The sequence below is a fragment of the Sciurus carolinensis genome, chromosome 17 (assembly GCF_902686445.1).
Source record: "Sciurus carolinensis chromosome 17, mSciCar1.2, whole genome shotgun sequence".
Classification (NCBI taxonomy): Eukaryota; Metazoa; Chordata; class Mammalia; order Rodentia; family Sciuridae; genus Sciurus; species Sciurus carolinensis.
The window spans coordinates 29,354,783-29,379,232 of NC_062229.1; the positions used below are offsets into that span (position 1 = coordinate 29,354,783).

A 24,450-nucleotide genomic window follows, 5' to 3' on the forward strand; every position below is an offset into this window, starting at 1 on the left:
TACGGTAGCAGTGAGGTGAAGTCTCCATCACGATCCTCCACTAACCTCTCTTTTACTGATGTGGGTGACCTCTCTTTTCTAAAGGAGCAACCTGATGCCCTTTCATGCTTGGAGGTGAAGAAATGGCTCAGAAATCAGCTGAACTAAGTGGATACAGGATCATGGGCCGAGGTCAGAGCAAGGAAACTGCTTGCCCGTGTTTATAAGCAATACTCGGAAAACACCCAAGAACCCAAAAATGTGCCGTGGAGATGCCCCTTCAAACAAAGATCATTGTTCCAGCTTTCAGCTCCTTCAGAGTTTGCTTGGGCTGCAGAGAGCTGTCTCTTTCAAGATCTTGTTCTTCCCAGGGCCAAAACACCCGATGACGATGGGGATGGGCACTGCATTTCAACTCCCTGCAGGATGACTGATCAGCTGGAGCTTCATCAGGCATGCACTGAAGATTGACTTCTTTGATCTAATCCTTCTGCCTGCTTCCTGCCACCAGAACACTCTTAGTTAGTAGGATCTCCATAAACCACCTTACATCTCAAACTCTCTCTCTCGACATCTGCTTCTGGGAAACCTAACCTGCAATATCTGTGCACCAAGAGTGGGCAAGATCCTGGCCACCCTCCTGGGAAGGCAGATAATCAGAACTTAGATGGATTAAACAAAAAAGACCCTCGGTCTTCCTTAGGGAAAGGTTAAACCTGCTTTCCAAATTTTTCAATTCCATGATCCCCAAAAAGTTACAGCATTTGGGCAGCCCACTGAAGGAAATAATGTAGGCTGCCTGGGGCTGGGAGGCAGGCCTGGTGTCTCTAACCTGTAGTCCAGGGTGGACCTGTAGCCCATTCAGAACTCACTAGCTGGGAAATTCCAGCTCAAAGACCATAGAGCTTTAGAGGGAGAGAGTGGCTTTCAAAAAAGGCATGCACACACACATACTGATTGGGATGGATTATATGGACTAAAGACTTAATGGTAAAAGGAAAAATTACAAAACTTTGATAGACCTCATGATAGGGAATGTGTTCTCAAATAAAAGGTACGAAAGAACAAAGCACAAAGAGAAGACTGATTACTACACTGACATAAAAATTAAGAATTTCTATTCATCAAGACTGGTGAAGAAACTAAAAAAGACAAACTATAGTCTGTAAGAAGATATTAGGAATGATCCATAATAATTTTTTTTTTTTTTTTTGGCGGTGCTGGGGATCGAACCCAGGGCTTTGTGCTTGCAAGGCAAGCACTCTACCAACTGAGCTATCTCCTCAGCCCGATCCATAATAATATTAACAAAGCATTCATATTCAGAATGTGTCCTAAAAATTCTGATGAATCAGTAAGAAAAGTCAAGCAATTCAGTAGAAAAATAACCAAAGAACATGCACAGGCATTTCACAGAACACAGAAAAGGCCATAAGTATATGAAAAGATACACAACCTTAGTAACCATGGAAATACAAATGTCCATCAACAGGGAAAAGTGAATAAGCTAAAGGCTATTAATATCAACATTCATGAACCTTAACACTGAGTTTATACATTAACTCAATGTTAGTGAATAAAGCAAATTATAGGACAATGTTTGATAATGTGCATGCACATTTTATTTTTTTCCCCCCAAAAACAGTAAAAACTCAATACCTAAGCCAAAACTATAAAGAGGAACAAGGATAATTTCATATCTTAGCTATTGTGAATAGTGCTATGATAAACACAGGAATGCAGATATCTCTTTGATATAATAATTTCGTTTCCTTTGGTTACATCCAGAAGTGAAATAGCCAGATCATATGGATAGGTGTATTTTTAGTTTTTTGAGGACCATCAATACTGTTCTTCATGATAATTATACTGATTCACATTCTCACCAAGAGTGGAGAAGAATTTTCTTTTCTCTTATATCCTCATCAGTGGATGAATGGATAAAAAAAGACATATGTGTATGTGTGTGTATACTGTGTATGGAATATTACTCAGTCATGAAAAGAATGGAATTCTATCATTTGCAGCAAAATAGATGGAACTGGAGGTCATTGTGTAAGATAAATACATCAGACACAGAAAGACAAATACCTCGTGTTCTCTCTCATGTGAAGAAGCTAAAAACAGATCTGAATATAGAACAGTGATTACTAGAGGCTGGAAAGGATGACAGAGAGAAGATGAATTCTAGTATTCTGCAGCACAGCGGGATGACTGTTGTTCACAATAAACTATTTTATGAATAAATAGGTGAGAGAAATTTGAATCACACTTCAGACATAAAACAATGATAAGGAGATGGAAACATTAATTGCCCTAATTTGATCAGTACACATTGTATACATGTATTGAAATATCACACTATGTCCCATAAATATGTACGATTATTATCAAAAATTAAGAAAAATATTTAGGGAGATGAACATGCCAATTACCCTGATTTGATCATTATACATTGTGTGCATGTATCAAGTTATTACACTGTACCCTATAAATATGTGCAATCAAATTTAAAATAAAAAGAAGAAAGAACCAGTTACAGTGGTATGAGCCTGTAATTCCAGGGACTCAGGAGGCTGAGGTAGGAGGATCACAAGTTCCAAGCTAGCCTCAGCAAATTAGCAAGGACCTAAGCAACCAAGTGAGATCTTGTTTCAAAATAAAAACAATAAAAAGGGCTGGGAATGCAGTTCAGAAGTAAAGTGCCCCTGGGTTCAATCACCAGTACCAAAAAAAAAAAAAAAAAAAAAGAAAAAAGAAGAAGGAGAAGGAGGAGAAGCAGGAGGAGGAGGAGGAGAGGGAGGAGGAGGGGGAAGGGGGAAGGAAGGAAAGAAAGAGAAAGAAAGAAAGAAAGAAAGAAAGGAAGGAAGGAAGGAAGGAAGGAAGGAAGGAAGGAAGGAAGGAAGGAAAGAAATAGAAAAAGAAAGAAAGAGAAAGGAAGGAAGGAAGAAAGAAAGAAAAGTGAACAGATAACATAAAATTCAGGACATGTTGTGTTGTGGAGGAGGCAGGGATTTAAATGGAAGGTAATTAACGTTGCTGACAATATTCTATTTCAGAGGATGGCAGTCCATGGGCCAAATCCAGTTCCCCACCTCAGAAAACTGAGAGGGTTTTTTTGTTTTGTTTTGTTTTTGTTTTTTCCAATGGTGGGGAGAAAATGACAAGAGAACAAAGTTTTGTGACATGTGAGAATTATATGAAATTCAAAATTCCATTGTCCATAAATAAAGTTTTACTGGCATAGAGTCATGTCCGCTTATGAATTGTCCATGCCCCTCTAAGCCCACTTCCTCCCCATAACCATCCGCCCCCCTCCCCCGCCCCGGGTCTGGAAATTTTCCCATGTATTTCTTTTTTTTTTCCCATGTATTTCTTGTGTTTCAGCATGTCTTAGGAGCAGAAGTGCTGACTGCCCTGGTTCTGAACTATCTTCTCAGCAAACAGCCCTGGAACAGAAAGGCAGTGTTTCCTTCCAGAACAAAAGGCAGTCAGGTTTGCCACCCATTACAAATGGTTCAGGTTCCCTAATCTCAGGGTTTCTGTTCTGTGACACAACCCACTCCCTGGCTCTTTATGTTATCCTGTGTAAACTGGGAGCTGGAGAACCAATGAAGGAAGACGCTGTCACTCAGGCTATTACTGTAACAAACTATCTTTTGTTTCTGAGCCAGGAGTTTTGTGTCTTTTACCAGAAAGTATGATGGGGTAAAGTCTCAGACTCTTCACAGTCCTTGAAAACTTCCCATGTTTATGGATGAAAGAAACCAAGGCCCAGAGCATAAAAGAGAGAGGCTTCAGGTGACCCCACAGATGAGCAGGGGAGCTTGAGCACGGGAGCTTGTATTTTTCTGATTGCCACTCCAGGGCTCATTGCCTGCCTCAAGGTCTCCAAAAGAATTAGGACTTGACCTTGCTGCTCCTTAGGTCTGCTGGCCACACTTAAGTCCTTACCTTTCACATTACATTTGAAGGTTTGACTGACCACTCCAGTATTATTCTCCTTCTCTGCTGGCCACTGATACACGTAGACAGTGGTTCTGGAAGACCCGGCATCCAGCACAACTCCATACTGAATAAAAAGGAGAGTGAGAATCAGAATAGGCTGGGCCTCATGGGGGATTCATTTCCCAGTGGGCCACTGAGAACTCTGAATACCTTAATCCACACTGCTTCGCTTAGGGAGGGGCTGACCAAAAAGAGAGAATGATTGTCTCCGAGTCATCTTTGGCTCCTTGGACTGTGGAAAGGAGAAAGGTAAGGGAGGTGAGGTTCTGGGGCCTGGTTCTCAATCTTGGCCATGTTGGGAGTCCCCTAGGGAGCCTTAAACTCCAGTGACCAGGTGGGCAGCAGGAAGAAGACGAAGTTGGGTACGGAGGCACGATGAATCACAATGGATTCTCAGTTAATGCCGAGTAAAATGATGTCCAACCTCTCTGGGTTCCCTCATCTTTAGATGATTTACTTTCAGAAATAAATAGAAGACCAGCTGTCCAATGCTTAGTGACTACTCAATAAATCAGGTTATTATCATATATAGAAATGCCAGGTAAGCAAAATAAATAAAATCACAAAGCAAAAAACAAAAACAAAGAAAATATGCTCCTCAAATCTACAACTCTAATCATTGTATTAATCCCTGTTCCTAATGGTCCCTCTGTGTATTTGTCTACGTATATACATATGTATTTAGATGTATGTTTTAAAATCTACACAGGAGCATACTCTACATAGTTTTTTGAGACATTCTTTTCTTAATAGTATTTCATGGACATTTCTTCCTGCCAGTAAAAATAGGCTGGTATCACCATTTCAATATATTCATCACACCCACTGAGAGATGTGGAACAATTTACTTAACCAATTTCCCAATTCCCTGATTATGGACAACCCTCTCTTATTACAAATGCTTGCTTCATGTGAATGGGACCAAATTCTTTAAAAGTTGCTTCAGCTTCTGAATCATAGCTTCTGCATTGTATTGAACTAGGAAATCCTGTGTACATTGGTATTTGAGCTTGGGTAGCCTCTTAATCTCATCCTCTCAGTCTGATGAATGTTGATCTGGATCTCGACATGACATCCCTTGTGGAAAACAAGGGTAGCATTGTTCACAATCATCTCAAGTGGAGATTTCACGGTAAGATTAAAGTGCAGGTCAGAGCTGAAGGTAGGAAGGAAACCTGGGCGCCAAAGAGGTCCAGTCCTCAGTGTCTTGGCCCGTGCCCTTTCCTCCTTCCTGTTGCCCACCTGATCACTACCCCTCCCACAGCATCTGTCACGCCTGCTGCTGACCCATAAAACAAGACTCCCCAAATCTTTATTCCACCCATTCACATGGGTGCATGTTTTCTCTGTGTAGGAAGCCGGAGCTTCTGGGCAAAGATCAGAAAGAAGGGAGAGTGTCTATTCTTGCTTCTTTTCCAACTGGGGTTCAGCTTTCAGAAGAGGTCCAAGAGACTGCTCAGTGGCTACTCCTCCAGCTCTTGCTGAAATGCAGACAGGGCCAGCCTCAAGGACACTCATCTATCCCCCACTGATATTTTTAAATGTGGAAAAATTAGTCTTTAACCAGTCTTCAGAGCTAATTTGCCGAAATTAGTGGAACTCATGTGGATCTACTGGAGGAGAAGAGGTGGGAATGCATTTTTTGTTTTTCAATTCAGCTAGTCAGGTGATGCTTGGATGGAAAATAACAAGTAACCCTCTAATGTGGTATCAGAAAAAAAGGCAAGGCTTGCACGTGGATCCAAAGACACACTCAGTGGGTTAACTGAAAGGAAGCAGTCTTCTGTATTGTATCCCCTGGTCCAACACTTAAAAAAAAAAAAAAAAAAAGACTATGTGATTGTCTGGCAAAAGCAAAAGCAAAGTTCATAAGGTCAGCTCTCTTAGATTTGTTTATTATCAGTACTGTAATGATAAAAAATAATAATAGTAATCAACACTATTGAGCACTCAGGATACACTAGGAACTGTGTAAAGTGCTTTAATAAGTGCTATTGCCTTTATAAGGCAGGTGCAATCATCAGCCTTATTTGACATATGGGGACAGACCTGGGAACAATGTGTATTCATGGTCTGCCTCCTTTACTGGGTTCCCAGGAAACCAACTTTAATGGGGTAACTGTTCAGTCATAGGTGCCTGATAAGGCATTGCAGTCTTTCTTCATTTAGAAAGTCCCTTGAAAGCACACTCTTAGGTAAGGGATGTGTAGCACTGGCTGGAAGAGAGGTGGACCAGAGGCTTTCTAGAAAGGAAGAAACCAATTATTCAACACTTGTTCTCTAAGAGGTAAAATCAAAGTGGGCCCCAAAGCATGGGAAATTCAGGCTGCTGAGCAAGGCTCTCTCTGTAAGGGTTGGAAAGACAGATTTCTACGCAGCCTGGTCCAGTGGCTATCTTTGGGGAGCACTGACAGAGCATGGGAGTGTGAACTACAACAGTCTATAATCTTGAATTCAGTGCAGAGAACTAACATGAACTCAGCAGGTCACACAGGAAAAGTCCCTGAAACCTTAAGACTGTGTAGGAGCCATTTTCAGCAGTGACATCATACGGCTGCAAGAGACAATGGGCACTGGGATATTGGTCACTGGATCAAGAAGCCCCAAGATTCTTAGACCGTTGTGATTGGGGGTGGGGAGGGCAAAGTCTCAAGAGGAAGTTATTGGACTTAATGATAACCAAGCAGTTGGGGACTGAAAAATAATAGTGATAGCATCATGTTTATTCTTCAATCTTGTGGAGCAGGTCAGACCAGTAACCCAAGAGACTGGGGACAGTTCCGACCCTGGATGGAGTTTTAATGGCTCTGCTCTTAAAACTCATGAACCAAGGTCAGGCAAGTCAAGGCTGGATTTAAGAGCCAGAAAACATGCCCCTTCATGAGGGCCCTCCACAGGCCGTGGGGAAGCTGCCCCTCATACCAACTGTTGCACAGGAAGGCAAAATAGGGCTCATGGCATGAAAACACAAATGTGACAATTAAAAAGCCCCCATATTCATTCGCCCTCACAATACTCTTCCCTGCCTCCCAGCACACACTGCAAAACCCAAGGAGACCAAAGTTTCAATCCCCTGAGAAAACTTGCATATGGTACGTGATCTGCCAAGGCTGCCGCCGTTCTGCTCCTGGTTCAACTGCCCAGAACATCTGTTTTTTCCTCACATTTAATCCACCCACTTCAGCAGAATGCACCTTCTGAGCCAATCTTCCCATATGATACAACTTCTTGTTTCCTGCAAGGGGGGCTAAGGCCTGAGACCAAGATTCTGAAGATATTTAAAATTCCCTCTTAGTTGTCAATTAATTGGTGGAGGGTGCATTCAGTCCCTTCAAACCCTTGCTTAAGGCCACCGTTTCTGTTCTTTTCTTTCATATTAGCTCTGCTATGTTTCAGCCTTTGCCCTTTCTTATTTTTTTTTAATTTTTTTGCGGTGCTGGGGATTGAACCCAGGGCCTTGTGCTTGCGAGGCAAGCACTCTACCAACTGAGCTATCTCCCCAGCCCCAGCCCTTTCTTTTTTAAAAAAGTTATTTTACTATTAGTTGAAGATGGACACAATACATTATTTTGTTTCTTTATTTTTATGTGGTGCTGAGGATGGAACCCAGTGCCTCACACATGCTAGGCAAGCGCTCTACCACTGAGCCACCACCTCAGCCCGAGCCTTTGTCCTTTCTGTTTCTCTGTTTCCTCATCTGGAAGCTGGGGATAATAATCTCTTTATTTACATGGATCTGTTGTTGAGGGTTCCCTGTCCATGTCCCCTCAGCTCTTGCTGAGGTGCACAAACATCCAATTTGCACCTGCCTAAAGGCTTTCTCTGGTGGCCTGAGCCTACCTGAGTGCACAGTATGCCAGAAATATCAGAGGTAATGTTCCTGGGAGCAGCTTGTCATTCAATAATTGATGGAAGTTGGTGCATAATTAGGCCCAATTGTGAGACAACCAGGAGTGAGGTGCTTGCCTCTGTGTCCCAACATATGGAACAACTCTTAGGTGAATGATGTGTGGGCTCTCTATACCGCTAGGACTGAACCCCAGTTACCCACAGTGCTAACCTATTGGATTACTGGGCCCTATTGGCTGCCATACATCCTGACTGACTTCCCCATTCCCCTCCCCATGCTTCCTGGGATCATCCCCAGATGAACTACTCACATCTGCATCTTGATGAGGAACCCAACCTGAGACAGCGGCCCTCTCCTCCAATAAAGGGATACCCGGGATTTACAGTCACATGCTGCTTAATGACAGGGGTTCCCCCTGAGAAGCGCATTCTTTGGCAATTTCATCATGGTGGGGATACACGCAGTGTACTGAGCAAACCTAGATGGATAGCCTACTACACACCTAGGCTACGTGGTATAGCCTGTTCCTTCTAGGCTGCAAGCCTGTATCGCAGGTCATCCATACTGAATACCATAAGCCCTTACAACACAACAGTAAGCATTTGCACAGCTAAGCACAGAAAAGATATAGAAAAAATATGCCATCAAAGATAAAAAAAATATTTCACTTGTGTAGAGCGCTTACCATGATTGGAGTTTGCTCTGGGTTAGTCAGAGAGTGGGAAGTGATTGTGACGGCCAAGGAAATTACACTGGACACTACATTAAATTTAGAAATTTTTTTTTCTTTTTCCAATAATAAATTAATCTAAGCTTGCTGTAAAATTTTTACTTTGCAAACTTTAAAAATTTTGAAAGCATTCTTGCTCTTTTTAAATAATACTTTAAAATGTGAACACATTGTACAGCTGAATAAAACGGGAGTTGGGGCCCAGCTCCCCAGAGCCCCTCAAAAGTGTACGGAGTGATTCAACAGGTACACAGGACTCACCAACCGTTGACAAGCCAAGGAGAGTCACCACAGGGGGCGCAGGATTGGACCTCCGTGCCACCACCAGAGTGGTACTAACTCCAGAAATGGGAGTCCAACCTATCCCTATAGACCTAAAAGGTCCCTTACCTCCTGATACTGTTGGAATTTTATTAGGTAGGAGCTCTAGTGCACTCAGGGGACTTATAGTTATCCCTGGAGTTATTGACTCTGATTTTACAGGAGAAATTAAGGTTCTTGCACATTTTCCTCAAGGAATTATCTCCATATCACCTGGGGACCGCATAGCTCAGCTTTTGATTATTCCCAGCCTTCATAATAATTTTCCATCAACCGCAGCAACCAGGGGAACTGCAGGTTTGGGATCTTCTGGAGTTGATTTTGCTGTCTTACCATGGACTTAAAAAAAATAGGCCAATGCTTAAAATAAAGATTAAAAATAGAGAATTTTCGGGGACTCCTAGATACAGGAGCTGATACTAGCATTATTACCCTAAAAGATTGGCCAAAACAATGGCCTCTACAAGTAGCGAAACAAACCCCGAGGGGATTGGGTGTAGCTACTAGCCCACAAAGGAGTAGTTCTGTATTGACATGGAAAAATGATGAGGGCCAACAGGGAACATTTCAACCTTATGTCTTAGACCATTTACCTGTTAATTTATGGGACAGAGATATTCTCATACAAATGGATTTAGTACTCACTACAGAAGGCCATTATAGCCAAAAGGCTCAAAATCTAATGGTAATGGTCATAAATGGGACAAGGGGCTTGGCCACTATGGCCAGGGAAATACCCAGCCAATTAGTGTTAAGGGCAATCAAGGTCGCCAAGGCTTGGGTTTTTCCTTGGGGCCACTGAACAAAAGTATGTAAAAATAACTTGGAAATCCAATGCACCAGTGTGGGTCTCTCAGTGGCCCCTGACATTAGAAAAACTTAAAGCGGCCCAAGAACTGGTACAACAACAATTAGAAGCAAATCATATTAGACCTTAAACTTCTCCTTGGAATACCCCTATTTTTGTCATAAAAAAGAAATCAGGAGGCTCCTTCATGACTTAAGAGCTATTAATGCTACTATGCAATCTATGGGGCCAACTCAGTTAGGGCTTCCAGTCCTTACTGCTTTACCAAAAGACTGGCCTACAATAATTATAGACATAAAAGACTGTTTTTTCTCTATTCCATTACATCCTCGCGATTGTGAGAGGTTCGCTTTCACCCTCCCATCTCTAAATCATCAACAACCTGATCAATGATATGAATGGGTTGTTTTGCCACAAGGTATGGCCAATAGCCCCACTATGTGTCAAATTTATGTTGATCAGGCGATAAAGCCAATTTGACAAAAATACTCCAAATTTATTATCTATCATTATATGGATGATATATTATTATGCCACTCTGAGGAAGATATTTTAAAGGATATTTACTCTGAATTAATAGAACAACTCAAATTATGGGGACTCATTATAACCCCTGAAAAGGTTCAAGTTGGTACTACATAAGAATTCTTAGGAGCCCAATTAAACAGGGCTGTAGTAAAGCCACTAAAAACCGTCATCAGGGTAGATCATCTAAAAACATTAAATGATTTTCAAAAGCTACTAGGGGATATAAATTGGATTCGTCCGTATTTGAGGCTTTCCACAGGAGAACTACTTCCTCTTTTTAATATCTTACAAGGGGATCCCCATCCCACATCTCCCAAAGAGCTCACTCGTGAAGCGCCTCTGGTTTTGAATATTATACAAAAAAGATTAGATGAGGCCCAGGTAGATCGTATTGATCTCTCTCAGCCATTACAATTCATTGTTATTCCTAACAAGAACCTACCCACTGTAGTCTTTTGGCAAGAGGGTCCCTTGTTTTGGGTCCATCTAGCCTGTTCACCCAATAAAACTCTCTTACCCTACCCTGAAGCAGTAGCTCAAGTAATCCTAAAGGCACTTAAATCATCTATCACAGTGTTTGGAATTCATCCAGCTACTATCATTATTCCCTATGATAAGCATGAACTTTCTTGGTTATGTAGTTTCATGGATTCTTGGACTGTTGTTAGATGCTCCACTCAAGCTAACTTTGATATTCACTATCCTAAACATCCTTATATACAATTTTGTAGTAATAATTCTGTAATATTCCCAAGAGTTACCAGACAACAACCTATTCCTAAGGCTCCTGTGATTTTCACTGATGGATCCAAAACAGGGACTGGAGCTATTTGTTATCAAGATAAAGTCCAAACATTCCTTTTCCCTAACTCTTCTGCTCAACAAACGGAACTCTTAACAGTTCTTGAAGTTTTTAAAATGTTCCCTAATATTCAATTCAATGTTTACTCAGATAGTTAAATGTAGTTCAAGCTCTCAGTAACTTAGAATGTGCAGGGCTTATCACCTCAAACTCTACTATTTTTCATCCTTTACGGACTTTACAACAAATGATTTGGGATCATTATAATCCTTTCTTTATTGGACATATCAGAGCTCATACCAATTTACCTGGACCTTTAGCCCTAGGGAATAATGTAGCAGACATAGCAACTAAGGATCCCCACATTTTTTCTGCGTTTGAGGCAGCAAAAAATTATCATCAACAATTCCATGTTAATTCTACAACATTAAAACTGAAGTTTCCCATTACTAAAGAAACTGCACGTGCTATTGTTAAATCTTGTGACCAGTGTATAGGAGTTAATCCTAAAGAACTGTTACCTAATCATCTATGGCAAATGGATGTTACTCACATTCCTGAATTTGGTAACCTTAAATATGTACGTGTATCTGTAGACACATGTTCAGGTATCATCTTTGCGTCGCTACACAGTGGAGAAAAAGTCAAAGATGTCATTTCCCACTGTCTCTAGGCTTTCGCAGCCTGGGGACTTCCTAAACAACTTAAAACGGACAATGGCCCTGCTTATACTTCGACCTCCTTTAACCAATTTCTCACTAAATTTGAAATAACTCTAACCACAGGTATACCTTATAACCCACAAGGACAAGGTATTGTTGAACGTGCACATCTCACCCTCAAAAATACTCTTTATAAACAAAAAGGGGGAATAGGGGAGACCTTCAGGTCCCCTAAAGATAAACTTTCTCTTTGCCTCTTTATTTTAAATTTTTTAACTCTGGATAATGAGGGTCGCTCTGCCGCTGAGAGACATGGCAATCATAAACAACATGATAGAGCGACGGTAAAATGGAAGGATGTTCTTACTGGACAATGGAACGACCCGGACCCGGTGCTTTACTGGAGCCGCGGCTTGGTTTGTGTGTTTCCACAGGATAAAACGTCACCTATCTGGGTTCCTGAATGGCTGACTCGACCAGTGGCAACGCTACCAACAAGTAATTTGGATCAACAAAATGAAGACACCTAAGACACTCCTGACAATCATGCTGTTGACAGTCTTTCACCCCTTAGCCACGCTTTCTTTTCGCCTGGGTGAAAATGGCTCTACATTTCAAGAATACATAAAAAACTTAACAGGAGATGCTGTTTTACTTTCAGGATGGGTAGTTCACAGACATAATGCTACAGGAACTACTTTCAAAACCCCTAGAATCTTCCCTCCTTGTAATCCAAAACACAGTACACCTCCTACATGGACAGGTTGTCAACATGCAGGACCAGCGACGCCTGTACAAAATGGATTTTTTTTTCACTCCCAATTTCATTTCTTTCACTGCTAATGATAACTTCACTAATAATGATGCTCAATTAGGCATGAAACGTGTCAACCCCTTTGACAATTGGATGCTTTTCACTGCAGCTTCAGGATATACTAACTTACAATCTTTTTTTAGTCTCTTAGGAGGGGCATGTCAGCTATGTACTTGGAACTCCTCTACATGGACAAACAGTTCTAGGTTCACTGATGCTGCCTCATAATCTATGTGTACCAGAAACATTACCTTTCCACCTACCCCAGTTTGTATGTCCCCCCTCTTATGTTTTTGTTAGCTAATAAACCAAATTCAACTTCTTCTCTTCTCAATTGCACCTCAAGCAATTGCTCTCTCTCTCAATGCTGGAATGCTTCTGCATTTGACCTGGTGGTCTTAATGCATATTCCTACCTTCCTACCTGTTCCAGTCTCTGTTACAGATACAGAACTGCCAGTACTACTATCTAGAGACAAGAGAGATTTTGGCATTACAGCGGCTGTGGTCACTGCAATAGTGGTTTCTGCAACAGCAGCACTAGCAACTGCCATACCTACAGCATCAGCAGTCAATCACTTGACCGAAAATACAGCTACAGCCTTACAGACTCAAGAAGCTCTAAACAACCATTTAAGGCAGGCATACTCCTTGTAAATCAAAGAGTGGACTTACTACAAGAACAAGTGGATATCTTGCAAGAACTTTAGGGACTGGGATGTGTTTATCTTTTAAGAGCAGTGTGTGTCACCCCTATTGCTAATAATAACCTTAGCTCTGCAGCTATGTTATCTAAAAATCTCTCTGTCTACCTTACTGGCAATTGGTCATCTATGTTTGATAATTTAACCAGTCAGCTACGAGCTGAAACACTCAGAGTCAATGCCACCAGGGTTCAAGTTACATCGGTATCCGAGATGTTCTCTTTGTTATCTAAAGCCCTGGGATTGACAAAACAGTGGGATGGAACAGTAGCTGTTCTAATTATTATCTGCTTAGGGATAGCCTATGTTATACGCAGCCAAATCAGAGCTCGCCAAGATGCCCGACGTCATCGACGGGCTATAGTACAGGCTTTGATAGCCATTGAGACAGGCACATCCTCCCAAGTATGGCTAAGCATGCTGGACCAGTAGTCAAAGATGGGTAAGATCCGTGGAAATGCATACCAACCTAAGACAGGGTTCTAACACTTGGAGGTCAGAATTCCAATGATGGGTAAGGATGTAATTTGCCATGGACAACCTAAGGCAGGCATGGTCCCAAGTCATCTTTTCTTTATTTAAAGAATAAGGGGGAGACGTCAGGGGCAGGCTCTGAGGGCCCCAGAGCTGCACCCTGGCCTGATCTCTAAGATGGCGCCTGGCAGCTTGCCAGACATAGCTGCACTTGTAAACAAGTTTTAGGAAGTAACTCTGGTTGGCTGTTATACATGAGGCGATCCTGGTATCTGCCTGGAGACTGTTCCTTGATAGGCTGACTTTCCTGGTAGTCTACTCTCTGATAGGCTGATGTTCTTGATATAAGTCTGAGACTTACGGAATAAACTCCTTTTGGTTCCTGTGATCAAGAAGAGCATACGCGTTGTGATTGTCCCCGCGGGTGGTGGGCGATCATACCTGCAAGTACCTGCCTCTTGATCATCTCTCAGACAACCCTCAGGAGGAGAGAGAAAAGAACTCAGAGTGTAGCTAGAGCTGGTTCTCCTGAAATGTGAGGCCTAGGACAGAAGCCCAGTCATTGGAGTGTCAGGGTGGACCTAGCCTTCCCTTCCCTTCCCCAATTCAATAAATCTTTCTGCATTTGTATCCTTCCTGTCCACCCTCCCTCCTGTTCAGAGGATGTGTGTCCCCAACAAAGGCCCATCCCTCCTCCTGAAGACTCCATTCAAAACTCAGAATCAGGGGGAAGTGGGAAATAAGTGAAGAGGCCTTGGGAACAGAAGGAGCCAAGTTTCAGTTCCATCCTGCTCTTCACTGGCCACTCCTAGGTGTCTCATTTGCAAAATGGGGGTGGGGGGTTACCGTCTACTTCTATAGTTACAATGAAGGCTAAATGAGATAAATCAGGAAGAAATATTCACCAAACTGACTAGTACAATATGAAGTATAAAGAGAAATTACTAATTCCTCTAAGTTGCAGTCCTGATTTTATATACTTTATAGGAGCAGGCAAAGACTGGAGCTTGGGAAAACAGCTTCTAAAGCCCTCAGCTAATGTGTTGGAGAACAACAAGATAATCTGTTTCCTCTCAGGGTTGGGCATTTGAATAGGTTTATTTTTCTTCTTTTTTATTTCTATTATTCATGAGGGATGAGATTCTTAAGTAAAACTTCCCATCAAAGAACCAACTGCCATGATCTAAGGAGATTTCAGTCTAATTCTTTTGAAATGTAGCCTCAGAGTGTTAGATCAAGCCTGATCATGGAGCCCTAGGCAATATTAGTTTCCTTTAAAAATTTCTATTTCAGAAACAGCCTTTGAACGGTCTTGGCTAAAAATTGTATCTTGGATTCCTACAGTCAGAAGTTATAGCAAGACCACAAAGTTATAGCAAGCAAAGTCCTTGGAGAAGGTATCACCCCCACCCCAATCTGTAGCCTCAACTATTACAAGCCCAGCAGGAATGGACCTTTTCCATGTGTCTTAATACCATTTTCTTCTGTCTCCAGCTAGCGGCAGGGGGAAAGGATTTCCCAACTCATGGTTTTAGAGTGATTGATGTCATAGCCGATTTCTTTCCTTCGATGCCAATCCTTTTGTTCTTACCTTTAGTCCTGGAGGGAGGATCTCGGGGTGGCGGATCTGGATAAGCGTGATAGCCACAAGCACCACAATGCTCACAAGCAGGACCACCAAGGTGACAATGACCGGAGTTCGGGAGAGGGCCTTGAGGCCTACAATGGGAAGACCCAGAAGACACATGAGTGGACAATAGGAACCAGGTCTCTGTGGAATCCACTTACAGGGCCCATAATCATGTACATGTCATTTCCTCTGTCTTTAGAGACCCATGATTTTAAAATGGAGTAGCAACTTGGCTTCAATACCCAATTATCCTTCCCCCCAAATTGCAGACTAAGACAATGTTTGCAGGGAGTGTGTGCATGGTCTAGTTTTCTGGTATTTCTCAAAATGTATTATGCATGTTACTGGTCACCCCTAAGACATTTGAGATAACTTTTTTTTTTTTAACATAGACTTAAAACATCTGGCTTTGCTATTAAAGTAGATGATATAATATTTTTATTTTAAAATGATCTCAGGTAAAAGAAGTTAGTACCGTATGGAAATTTGTAAGTGAAAATGATTTCATTTATGTGAAATTCTAAAGCAAGTGGATGACAGGAATCAAAATAATGATTGCCTGAAGTCATTCACTGGGAAGTAGCATGTGGGCACTTTCTGAGGGTGATGGAAATGCTTTCTATAGTAAAAAGACTGTGGGGTGTGCTGGTGTGTGCATTTGTCAAAACACATCAAGCCTTTCAAAGTCCTTTGGGGAAACTTGAAAATCAAAGTAAAACAGCTTCTTAGGTACAATTTCCCTTTTAAAAAAGATTCTTATAAATCATCTTCACTATCCTAAAAAAATACTCTCAGAAGGCAAGAATACCCAATTCAAGGGTAAAAATTTAAGATTTATCCATTTCACTGTACATAAATTATACTTAATTTTTTAAAAAGGTAAAAGGGTCAACTAAAATAATTGACTAAACCATAATCAATTGATTGAGCTAATAAGGCATAAATATAAATGACTGAAATATAATAAACACTGGTAGAACAGAAAGATCACTGGATTCAGAGAATCCTGATATGTCTCTTATCAATTGTCTATTTAAATGTAAATTAGTTAAAATAAAATATTCATTTCCTCAATCTTACTAGTCACATCTCAAGTATCCAATAACCACATGTGACCTTCTGACACCCACAAGGGCCAGAGAAGCTACAGAGCAGTTCCATCACTACAGAAAGTTCTTTTGAACAACAGTGGGGTAAATTCTGCCTTATTCCAGAACATTTACAGTTATAAGCATCATATCCTATGCTTTACTGTTTCTTTGTTTCTAGGAGACATTTTCATTAAATAAACAAGGGCCTGTATATGTCATCGTAATAGAATTAGATACAGCTCCAATATCCAATTACATCACAACACTCACTACTTGGGGAGGGCAGCCATGCAGCCGGTCTCAATGACTCAGAATAGCTAACTCTTTCAGCCCTGTTTCCCCTATAGTCTAGAGGCAGTCACAGATACTTCCTGATGTCAAAGGTGGTCACTCCACATCTTAATTCTCCTACCTTGCCATTGGGAGTGTAAACAGGTACATTTTCAAGGGAGGGAAATTTGTCAATTTGGACCACATTGTAAATGAGCATACCATCTGACTCAAATTCCCACTTCTGGGAATCTATCCCACATAACTAGCTCCACGTGTATGAAATGACTTATGCGTAAGGTTCCTCGCTGCAGAATCATTTGTAATAGCAACTGGAGGAGAGCCAGTCTTTGTGAGCTGACCTTTCAGAGCATCTGAAGGGGTTCTAGATCACTCCTCTGTCATTCCAGAGAAAGTACAGGACTCAGACAGTAGCTAGTTAATCCAGAGGTAAACATCTGCATCAGCTTTCAACAATTTTACCTTGGTGTCAGTAATAGAGGTTTAAGAAAATTTGCTGCCCCTCAACAAGGCATGGTATAGATTTAATCTGCCAAGTTAAACTTGTACTTTGGAAGGCATGTTACAGATCAGTCTGTGTGTGGGATGTTAAAGTATACGTGTTAACATTTCAAAGTGTTTCAGGGGAAAACCTGGAAATCAAAGTAAACCAGCTCCTTACGTACAAATTTCCCTTTACAAAAAGAAAAAAAAATCACATAAATGGCCCTTTATCTCCTAAAATCATATCCACTTGGAAGACAGGAATACCCGGTTGATGACATGACTAAAGAACGTCTTTGGAAGGGGGAGGAGGGGTGTGATATGTAAGCAGTCTCCTGACCACAGCCACGGGGCTGGCCTCCTAAATCCTCTGTGCTTCAGCAGTTTTCAAGTAAAAAGCTATGATTACCTTAAGCAAACCCTTGCCCCAGCAGAAAAGCTTGTTACAAAGCAAAACGGATTCAGCTAGATCTCATTCATTTAAGAAATGCAGCCTAGAGCTGTGCTGTCATTAGGGCTGGACAAACACTAATTGCAAGGTGCCTACCTGACCATTGGGAGGCCAGAGCCTTCTGAGCTTCCACATGAGCAACTCTAAAAGTGCTGCAGAGGCAGGCAGGGTGAGCTTGGAAGTGTGCATTGGAGAGAGAAAACATTCCACACTTGTGCCTGCAGTATCAACCACAACACTGACCCAAGGTGGGGGGTGGAGGGTGTTGTAGTCACTGTGCCAGCAACAACATTGGGATGGAAATACCGGAAGGTCTAAGTACATTACAATTCATCACAAAATTAACAATATTCTCAAGCACAATATTTACACACAGCTGGGGAAGGGAAACCACAAAGTCCAAATTAATGGATTCTACAAACCGGAAAAACCATTCAAGCGAAACATGCATGTTAGTCCTTGTTTTGTGTGGCTTTGATGAAAAGCATTACTTTTCTTTACCTGAGGAACGCCAGTGGCGAAACCCGGGTGAGCAACTGAGTTTTTCAAACCCGTGAGGTTAAACAGTCACTGGCAGGGGACATGGAGGGAAAACCGAGCTGAGGCTGGGACACTACTGATTTGATAAAAACCATGCTTGCTGCCTACTGAGGGACACGAACCTGCTTGCTCACACGGTTGGCGGGTCACCACAGAGAACATCTTTTCTTCCCAGCTGCAGGTAAGAGAACACGGGATGATAGCACGCGTATGGTCCCGGACTTCAGAAGTTCCAAAAACCTGCACACACTGAAACACAAACCCACTTCATTTCCTCCAAATCAAGACCTCATTCGGGACAATGCGAACCCAGAAACTTCCAAGAAAGACCCAAAACATCACCACCCTCACCCACCCACCAAATGCAAGGCAAAGAAGGATGGCTCTGCTGAAACTTTAGACTGAAAGCAATTTAAGAAAATTCACAAATCCTTTCCCCCCTGCAGACTGTTCCACCTGTGCACACCACCGGGGCAGAACGAGCCTTCCTTCTATTGTGAGCATTCACGAGGCTGCGGCAGGGCTTTTCTTTCAAGCACACCAGCAAGGCAGGTTTATGTTGGTGCGTGTCCGCGGCCCGCGAGCCCGGAGTCGCCCCTTAAGGACCGGGCAGGGGTACCTTAGCTGCTGGCTGGAGACGGTTGCCACAGGATACCAGGCCCCGGCCGTCAGCGCCCCCAGATCGGGGGAGTGGGGTCACTCCGGACTGCGTCTCCACACAGCCGCGGGCACCTAAGCGCCCAGCGCATCTCCGCACCGCAGGGACGCGGGGTTAGAGACGCGTCGCCGCTCGCGGGCAGGGCAGGGACCACCTCCCGCCGCGCCGCCCGAGGATTTGGGGCTCGCGCCATTCGCTTGGTCCCTCCGGCCCTCCGCGGGAATCTGATTTCGGTTCCTTCCCTCCCGGCTCTCACCTCGCGCAGCCGCCCGCTCCCTCCTCCGCGGTTCGGGTGCTAGGTCCCCTGACTTTACCTGTGCGCTGCGGGTTGGAGAAAGGCGACAGGCGCTGGAAGTGTTGGCAGAGGCGTCGGGGAGGCGGGGCGAGGCGGCGCGGGGGTGGCGCAGCCTCCGCTGGGGACCGCCCCCTCGGCGGTGTCAAAGCCCAGAACCTCTTCACCTTCTCCTCTGCTCTCAGTCGCCCTGGTCTTGGGTGTTAGCGGAAGGGAAGGGCGAGCGCCTCCTGGCTGAAGACGGTCCCTGCCTGCCCCAGTTCTAGGCACACAGCACCTCCCCTCCCCTCTTCTAGATCTCTCTGCTGTCCCCTCAACCCAAAGTAGAAGAGGAAGGGGCCAGACTTAGCCCTCATCCCCACCCAGCCTGGGTAGGGGAGGAGGAAGGGTTCTGTCCATTGCCTGTTTCGCTTCCATCTTTGGTAAGGCAAAGAAGCTTTTGATCTCTTCTAGTTTCTTCCACCGTCACCCCAAACCTAGGTGGAGGAAAAAAAGGGCCAGGGGCCATGTAGTGACTAGGCATTCTTGGGGCATGCATGGTTTTTTTGCAGTTCCCCCACCCAGGTGGAGGGCCCTGTGCTCTCTTTGGGAGCTGGAGTGGAACACCTATGCTGTTGGAGATGAGGCATAGGCAAGTGGGTCCCTGGGTCACCTGAGTCTGAAGCACAAAGCAATCCATTGACATTCCCTTTGGTATTGTAGCAGAACCACCTTGGGTACGCCCAGGGACATCCCCAGTGGTTACTAAGCAATGTTCTCCCCTTCCCTATTTTTAAATGAGCATCCTTAAGCCAAAATTTAGGACTAGATCAACTTAGAAGAGGCCAAATAGGAAAGATGAGTGGAAAAAAAAAAAAAAAAAAGCAATATCAGGGCAGCAGTGACCCCAAACCCCAGGAGTGTTTCTAATGCAGTATCAGGCAACCTCTTGGTCCCTTTGAGTAATTCCAAGGACCCTGAATTATCCCAGGAAGAGGCCTGAGTGGACTGTGTTGGTCCATCCTTCCTTGTGGGCTCCTGGAGAGCCTGCCAGCTCTCTCCTGGAGATACACCAGTTTCCTATCTTGTGCAGTCAGGACCAAAAGCCTCTATGAGATAAGAGTGCCTTAAGAGAGAAGTGTTTGAGCCTGAAGAGGAGGGTCCCAAGTGAGGGCTCTGGGTGTGTGCACATGCACACATGCGTGTGTGTGAATAGGCCCTTGCTGGTGTATTGGTACAGGATCTGCACTGGGGTGTCAGACATTCAGTGAATGCTGACTGCATTATAAGTCGTGTTTTCTTTGAAAACTGTGAGCCAATGAAAGATAAGGCATATGAAAAAACTGAGTGTCCCTCTGAATTTAGTATCCCAGACTTAAGGTCAGTAAGATCTTCTCCAAGGGATAAATGCTGACCCTAGCCTCTCCAGTGATTGATTTCCTGGGAACTGGGAAAAGTGATATCCTAGGGAATCTGGAAATGCAGTTGGTGTTAGTATCCAAAAATAGCAGGGATTGGTCCATTCCAGCTTTCTTCTCTGCTTTCCTCAATCTGCAGGCCTCATAAGTGTAAGCACCAACCTCCTTTGAGAACCTTACAGTCTCTAACTCCCCTTCAATTTTTCCTAACTTTTCTGGAAACTCTCTGCTCCAGGCACTTTGCCAACTTCTTTGTAGCCCCCAGCTAGTCCTAGTCACCCAAAGGCACTTCACCATCTTCACTATGTAAGAAGACACACATAAACACACACACTTCCCCGTGCACCCCCACATAGAAAAACCAACACATATACATACTCCTTTATAGCTCTTTCTGATTATAAAATAATACAGATTTGTTTTACTTGATATCAAAGCATATTATAAAGCTGTATTATTTTTTTAAAAAGCCTCGTTTGGGCACAGGAATATATCAGGAATATATGTCCTTTAGAGATCTAAAGGACAAAAGACACTCCAGTGTCAGACTAATGGGTGTGGGATTTAGTATACAAAAATCAAGAGGTTTAAAGGACATATTATCCAATAACTAGCATTGAAATTGCTACTTGGGAAAAAAATCCCAATCACTCACCAAGCACAAAAAAGATTTTAGATGGATTAAAATTTAAAGATGAAAAAGAAATTAATGTTCTGAGAAAATGTAGGAGAGCATTTTTATGATACTTGGGAAGGAACAGTCTCTCCTAGCATGAGATCAAAGCAGGAAGATAGTCAACCAATTTGAATTCTTAAAAATGAAAAAAATCACTGTATTGAAAGATATCCAAACAAACATTAATTGTGGGGGAAATGCTTAAGAATGTGAGAGCCAGTTATTTAAAAGTCATAATATAGACTGAGATCCTGTGAATCTATAGAAAAATAGAGGAATGTCTAAAATAGAGAGATGGATAAATGACATGCACTGGCCAATTTATAAAATAAATATAAATGACCAGTGAACTTGACAAAGATGCTTACTCCCATTATCTACCAATAATGCCAATTAAAACTTCAATATCTTTAAACAACAACAAGAAAATTTTAACGATGAATCTAGCAAAGTTTAAAAAGATGGCAGGTTTCTGGTTGGAGAAGGTGGGTATGGGAAGCAGGCCCACTAGGGGCTTCTGCTACTCATGCCCTCTCTGCCAGATACTTTGGGCTGGTGTGTGCACCTCTCCTAGGAGTTCCTCACAGCTCAGGCCTGGGCCCCTTTTCTTGACTCATTCTGTCTCTGCATTCATAGTTCCTGTTCAAGCTCTCCTTTTGTTCTTGAGAACTTGGTGAATTGCATTTGATTTCTTCTGGGTGTCTTACAGGTGTCTTGCCTTTCCTAAGTCTCAAACTGAGCTTTTTACCTCCCCTCACCAAGTCATCATCAGCTCCTCAAATGTTCCTTATCTCAGTGACTCTCACACTCATCCAGGCAAGCAAGGCCACCACCTGAGCTTTGTGTTCAATAATCTTACCCTCATTCCTCGTAATCGGCCAGTCACTAATTATAGCTAATTCTAACCCCTTAATCATCTCCCCAGTACATCCTTTGCTGTCTCCACCACCATGATCTAAGCCAGGGTTTCTCCGTTTGGGCACTATTGACATTTCAAGTTGAATAATTTTGTAATAGAAGTTGTACTATGTACTATATATATATATAGTATGATTACATGAATGGCGTGAATATACATTATGTACAACCATAGAAATGAAAAGTTGTACCCCATTTGTGTATAATGAATCAAAATGTGTCTATAAAAATAAAAAATATTTTAATTTTAAAAAAAAAGGGAAAAAAAGTCCAAGCAGATAAATCCAAACTAACCCTCATGACCAAACAGGGACTAAGATTGGAAATTTTTGTATGTTAACAATCCACAGGGAAAGAGAAAATGGAAATGAAAGAAAGAAAGAAGGCAGGAAATAAAAATATAAATAGTAGAAGCAATATTGAACCATGATTCCATTCATGCTACTTATAATGTAAACATGTTAATGTGCTAAGCACAATTCTGAGTGTATATATATATACATGTATATATACATATATATGTATGTATATATAGGTACACATATATATATATTTGATGTAAGGTTTATTCAACAAATGTGGAGTATCTCATATGTCGTCTTCTTCTCTTCTGGAATTGGGTATAGTACAGTGATCAAAAATGACAAAAACTCCTTGTCCTCATGGAGCTTATTTTTTATGAAAAAGACTAAAAAATAATGAGTAAATATATGATATAGTTGACATGACTAGTGCATGTGAAAAAAAAAGTAGTATGGTAAAATTTAACAAAACTCTGTGTGTGTGTGTGTGTGTGTGTGTGTGTGTGTGTGTGTTTAGCCACAACAGTTGGAAAGTAAAATCTGCATAATATCCTGAATGTGGTGTGGGCACTTAAACCAAATGAAGTAGGGGAAGAGTGTGTCACAGGCAATAAGGCAACAGCAGACAGAAAGAGTCTTAGGTGGGGCTGTGCCTGAACTGCATTGGAAAGGGAAGGGAGACACGGGTTATGATTATGGAGAAGCTTATCTGGTATGATACGAACCTGCACTTATATTCTGAGTGAGACAAGAAGCCATTGGAAAAGTTGAAGGGTGGGATTTAATAAGTTCACACTGTCCACTGTGTGGAGAATGAAAGGGTTAAAATAAGTACAAAAAGATGTTTGGCTACAAATGGATAAAAAATCCCAATAAGAGACCAGAGCAGGTTGATGCTGATGAAGTGGTGGAGCTAGTGAGAAATGGTCAGTACAGCTAGGAGAATTTTCTGATCGACTGAATGTATTGAGGTAGAGGAGGAAAAAGAATCAAAATTCAACATAGCCTCTTTTTGTAAATCAAATCTCAAGAAGGAAGCACAATTTATTTCTGTTTTGTTAAAAAAATTAATAAAAGATTCACAGCAGTTCCTCTGAGTATTTATCCAACAGAACTGAGATCAGTATGTCAAGAAGATGTATGAAGTCCTATATCATTGAAGCATTATTAACAATATCCAAGATATTGAATAAAACTAAGTATTCATCAATAGTTTGATAAGCAAAATGTGATGTAGATACACATAGGATATCATTCAGTCTTAAAAAGGCAGGAAATCCTGTTATTTTGGACAACATGGATGGACTTGGAGTTCACTATGACAAGTAAAATAAACCAGATACAGAAAAAGAATACCATGTGTTCTCTATGTGGAATGGAAAGAGTCAAAGTCATAGAAGTAGAAGAATAAAATGGTGGTTACTAGGGTTGGGCACAGTGGCGGTAGTGTTGAGATTGGAGAGGTATTGTCAAAAGTATAATGTTTCAGTTAGTAAATATTAATAAGTTTTGGGGATCTATTTCACAGCATGGTTACTATAGTTAAAATAGTGTAAATGATTCAAAATTGTTAAGAGTAAATTTTCAGTGTTCTCAACACACACACATAGATAAGTATGTTCTTGGTCAATAAAAAAAAGTTGTACTATGGATTATAGGATGTTATTTAGTAGCATCTCAGATCTTTACTCATTTGACGCCAGTAATGTCATTCCCTGCCTCTGTCCCCAGCATGACAAACAAAAATGTCTCTCGATATTGTTAAGTGTCTTCTGAGTAGTAAAATTTTCCTGGTGAGAACCCCTGATCTAAGCTTCTGTACACTCTCTCCAGAGGTCTCCTCTTGTAACTAATCTCTCTGTGACCATTTTCTTCCTTTCTGATCCATTTTTTCTCACTGCTGCCAGCCCCATCTCTTTATTTATTCATTATTTTACTTTGCCTTTTGGAATAGTTATACATTTTATGGGTGCAGTGAAATGTTCCCATATATGTACATGTATACATTGTATAATGATCAAATCTGGATAATTAGCATATGC

The 24,450-nt window shown here is 42.0% G+C and overlaps 1 protein-coding gene across 4 annotated transcripts in view; it reads right to left on the reverse strand.

The window, feature by feature from the left end:
* Entpd3 (ectonucleoside triphosphate diphosphohydrolase 3) overlaps window positions 1-19,576 on the reverse strand; it is a 43,995-nt gene extending 24,419 nt beyond the window's left edge. Inside the window, exons 1-4 of one of the 4 annotated variants that reach the window (XM_047532313.1) lie at window positions 19,138-19,576; window positions 18,288-18,340; window positions 15,271-15,398; window positions 3,934-4,051 (exon numbers count right to left, since the gene is read on the reverse strand). In XM_047532313.1, coding sequence (XP_047388269.1) covers window positions 3,934-4,051; window positions 15,271-15,398; window positions 18,288-18,327 — 286 coding nt within the window. In that variant the 5' untranslated portion in view covers window positions 18,328-18,340; window positions 19,138-19,576. Of the gene's footprint in view, window positions 1-3,933; window positions 4,052-15,270; window positions 15,399-18,287; window positions 18,415-19,079 lie in introns of all 4 variants that reach the window. The other 3 variants (XM_047532311.1, XM_047532312.1, XM_047532310.1) reach the window with 3 other exon arrangements.
* Between the last annotated feature and the right edge of the window lie 4,874 nt (window positions 19,577-24,450).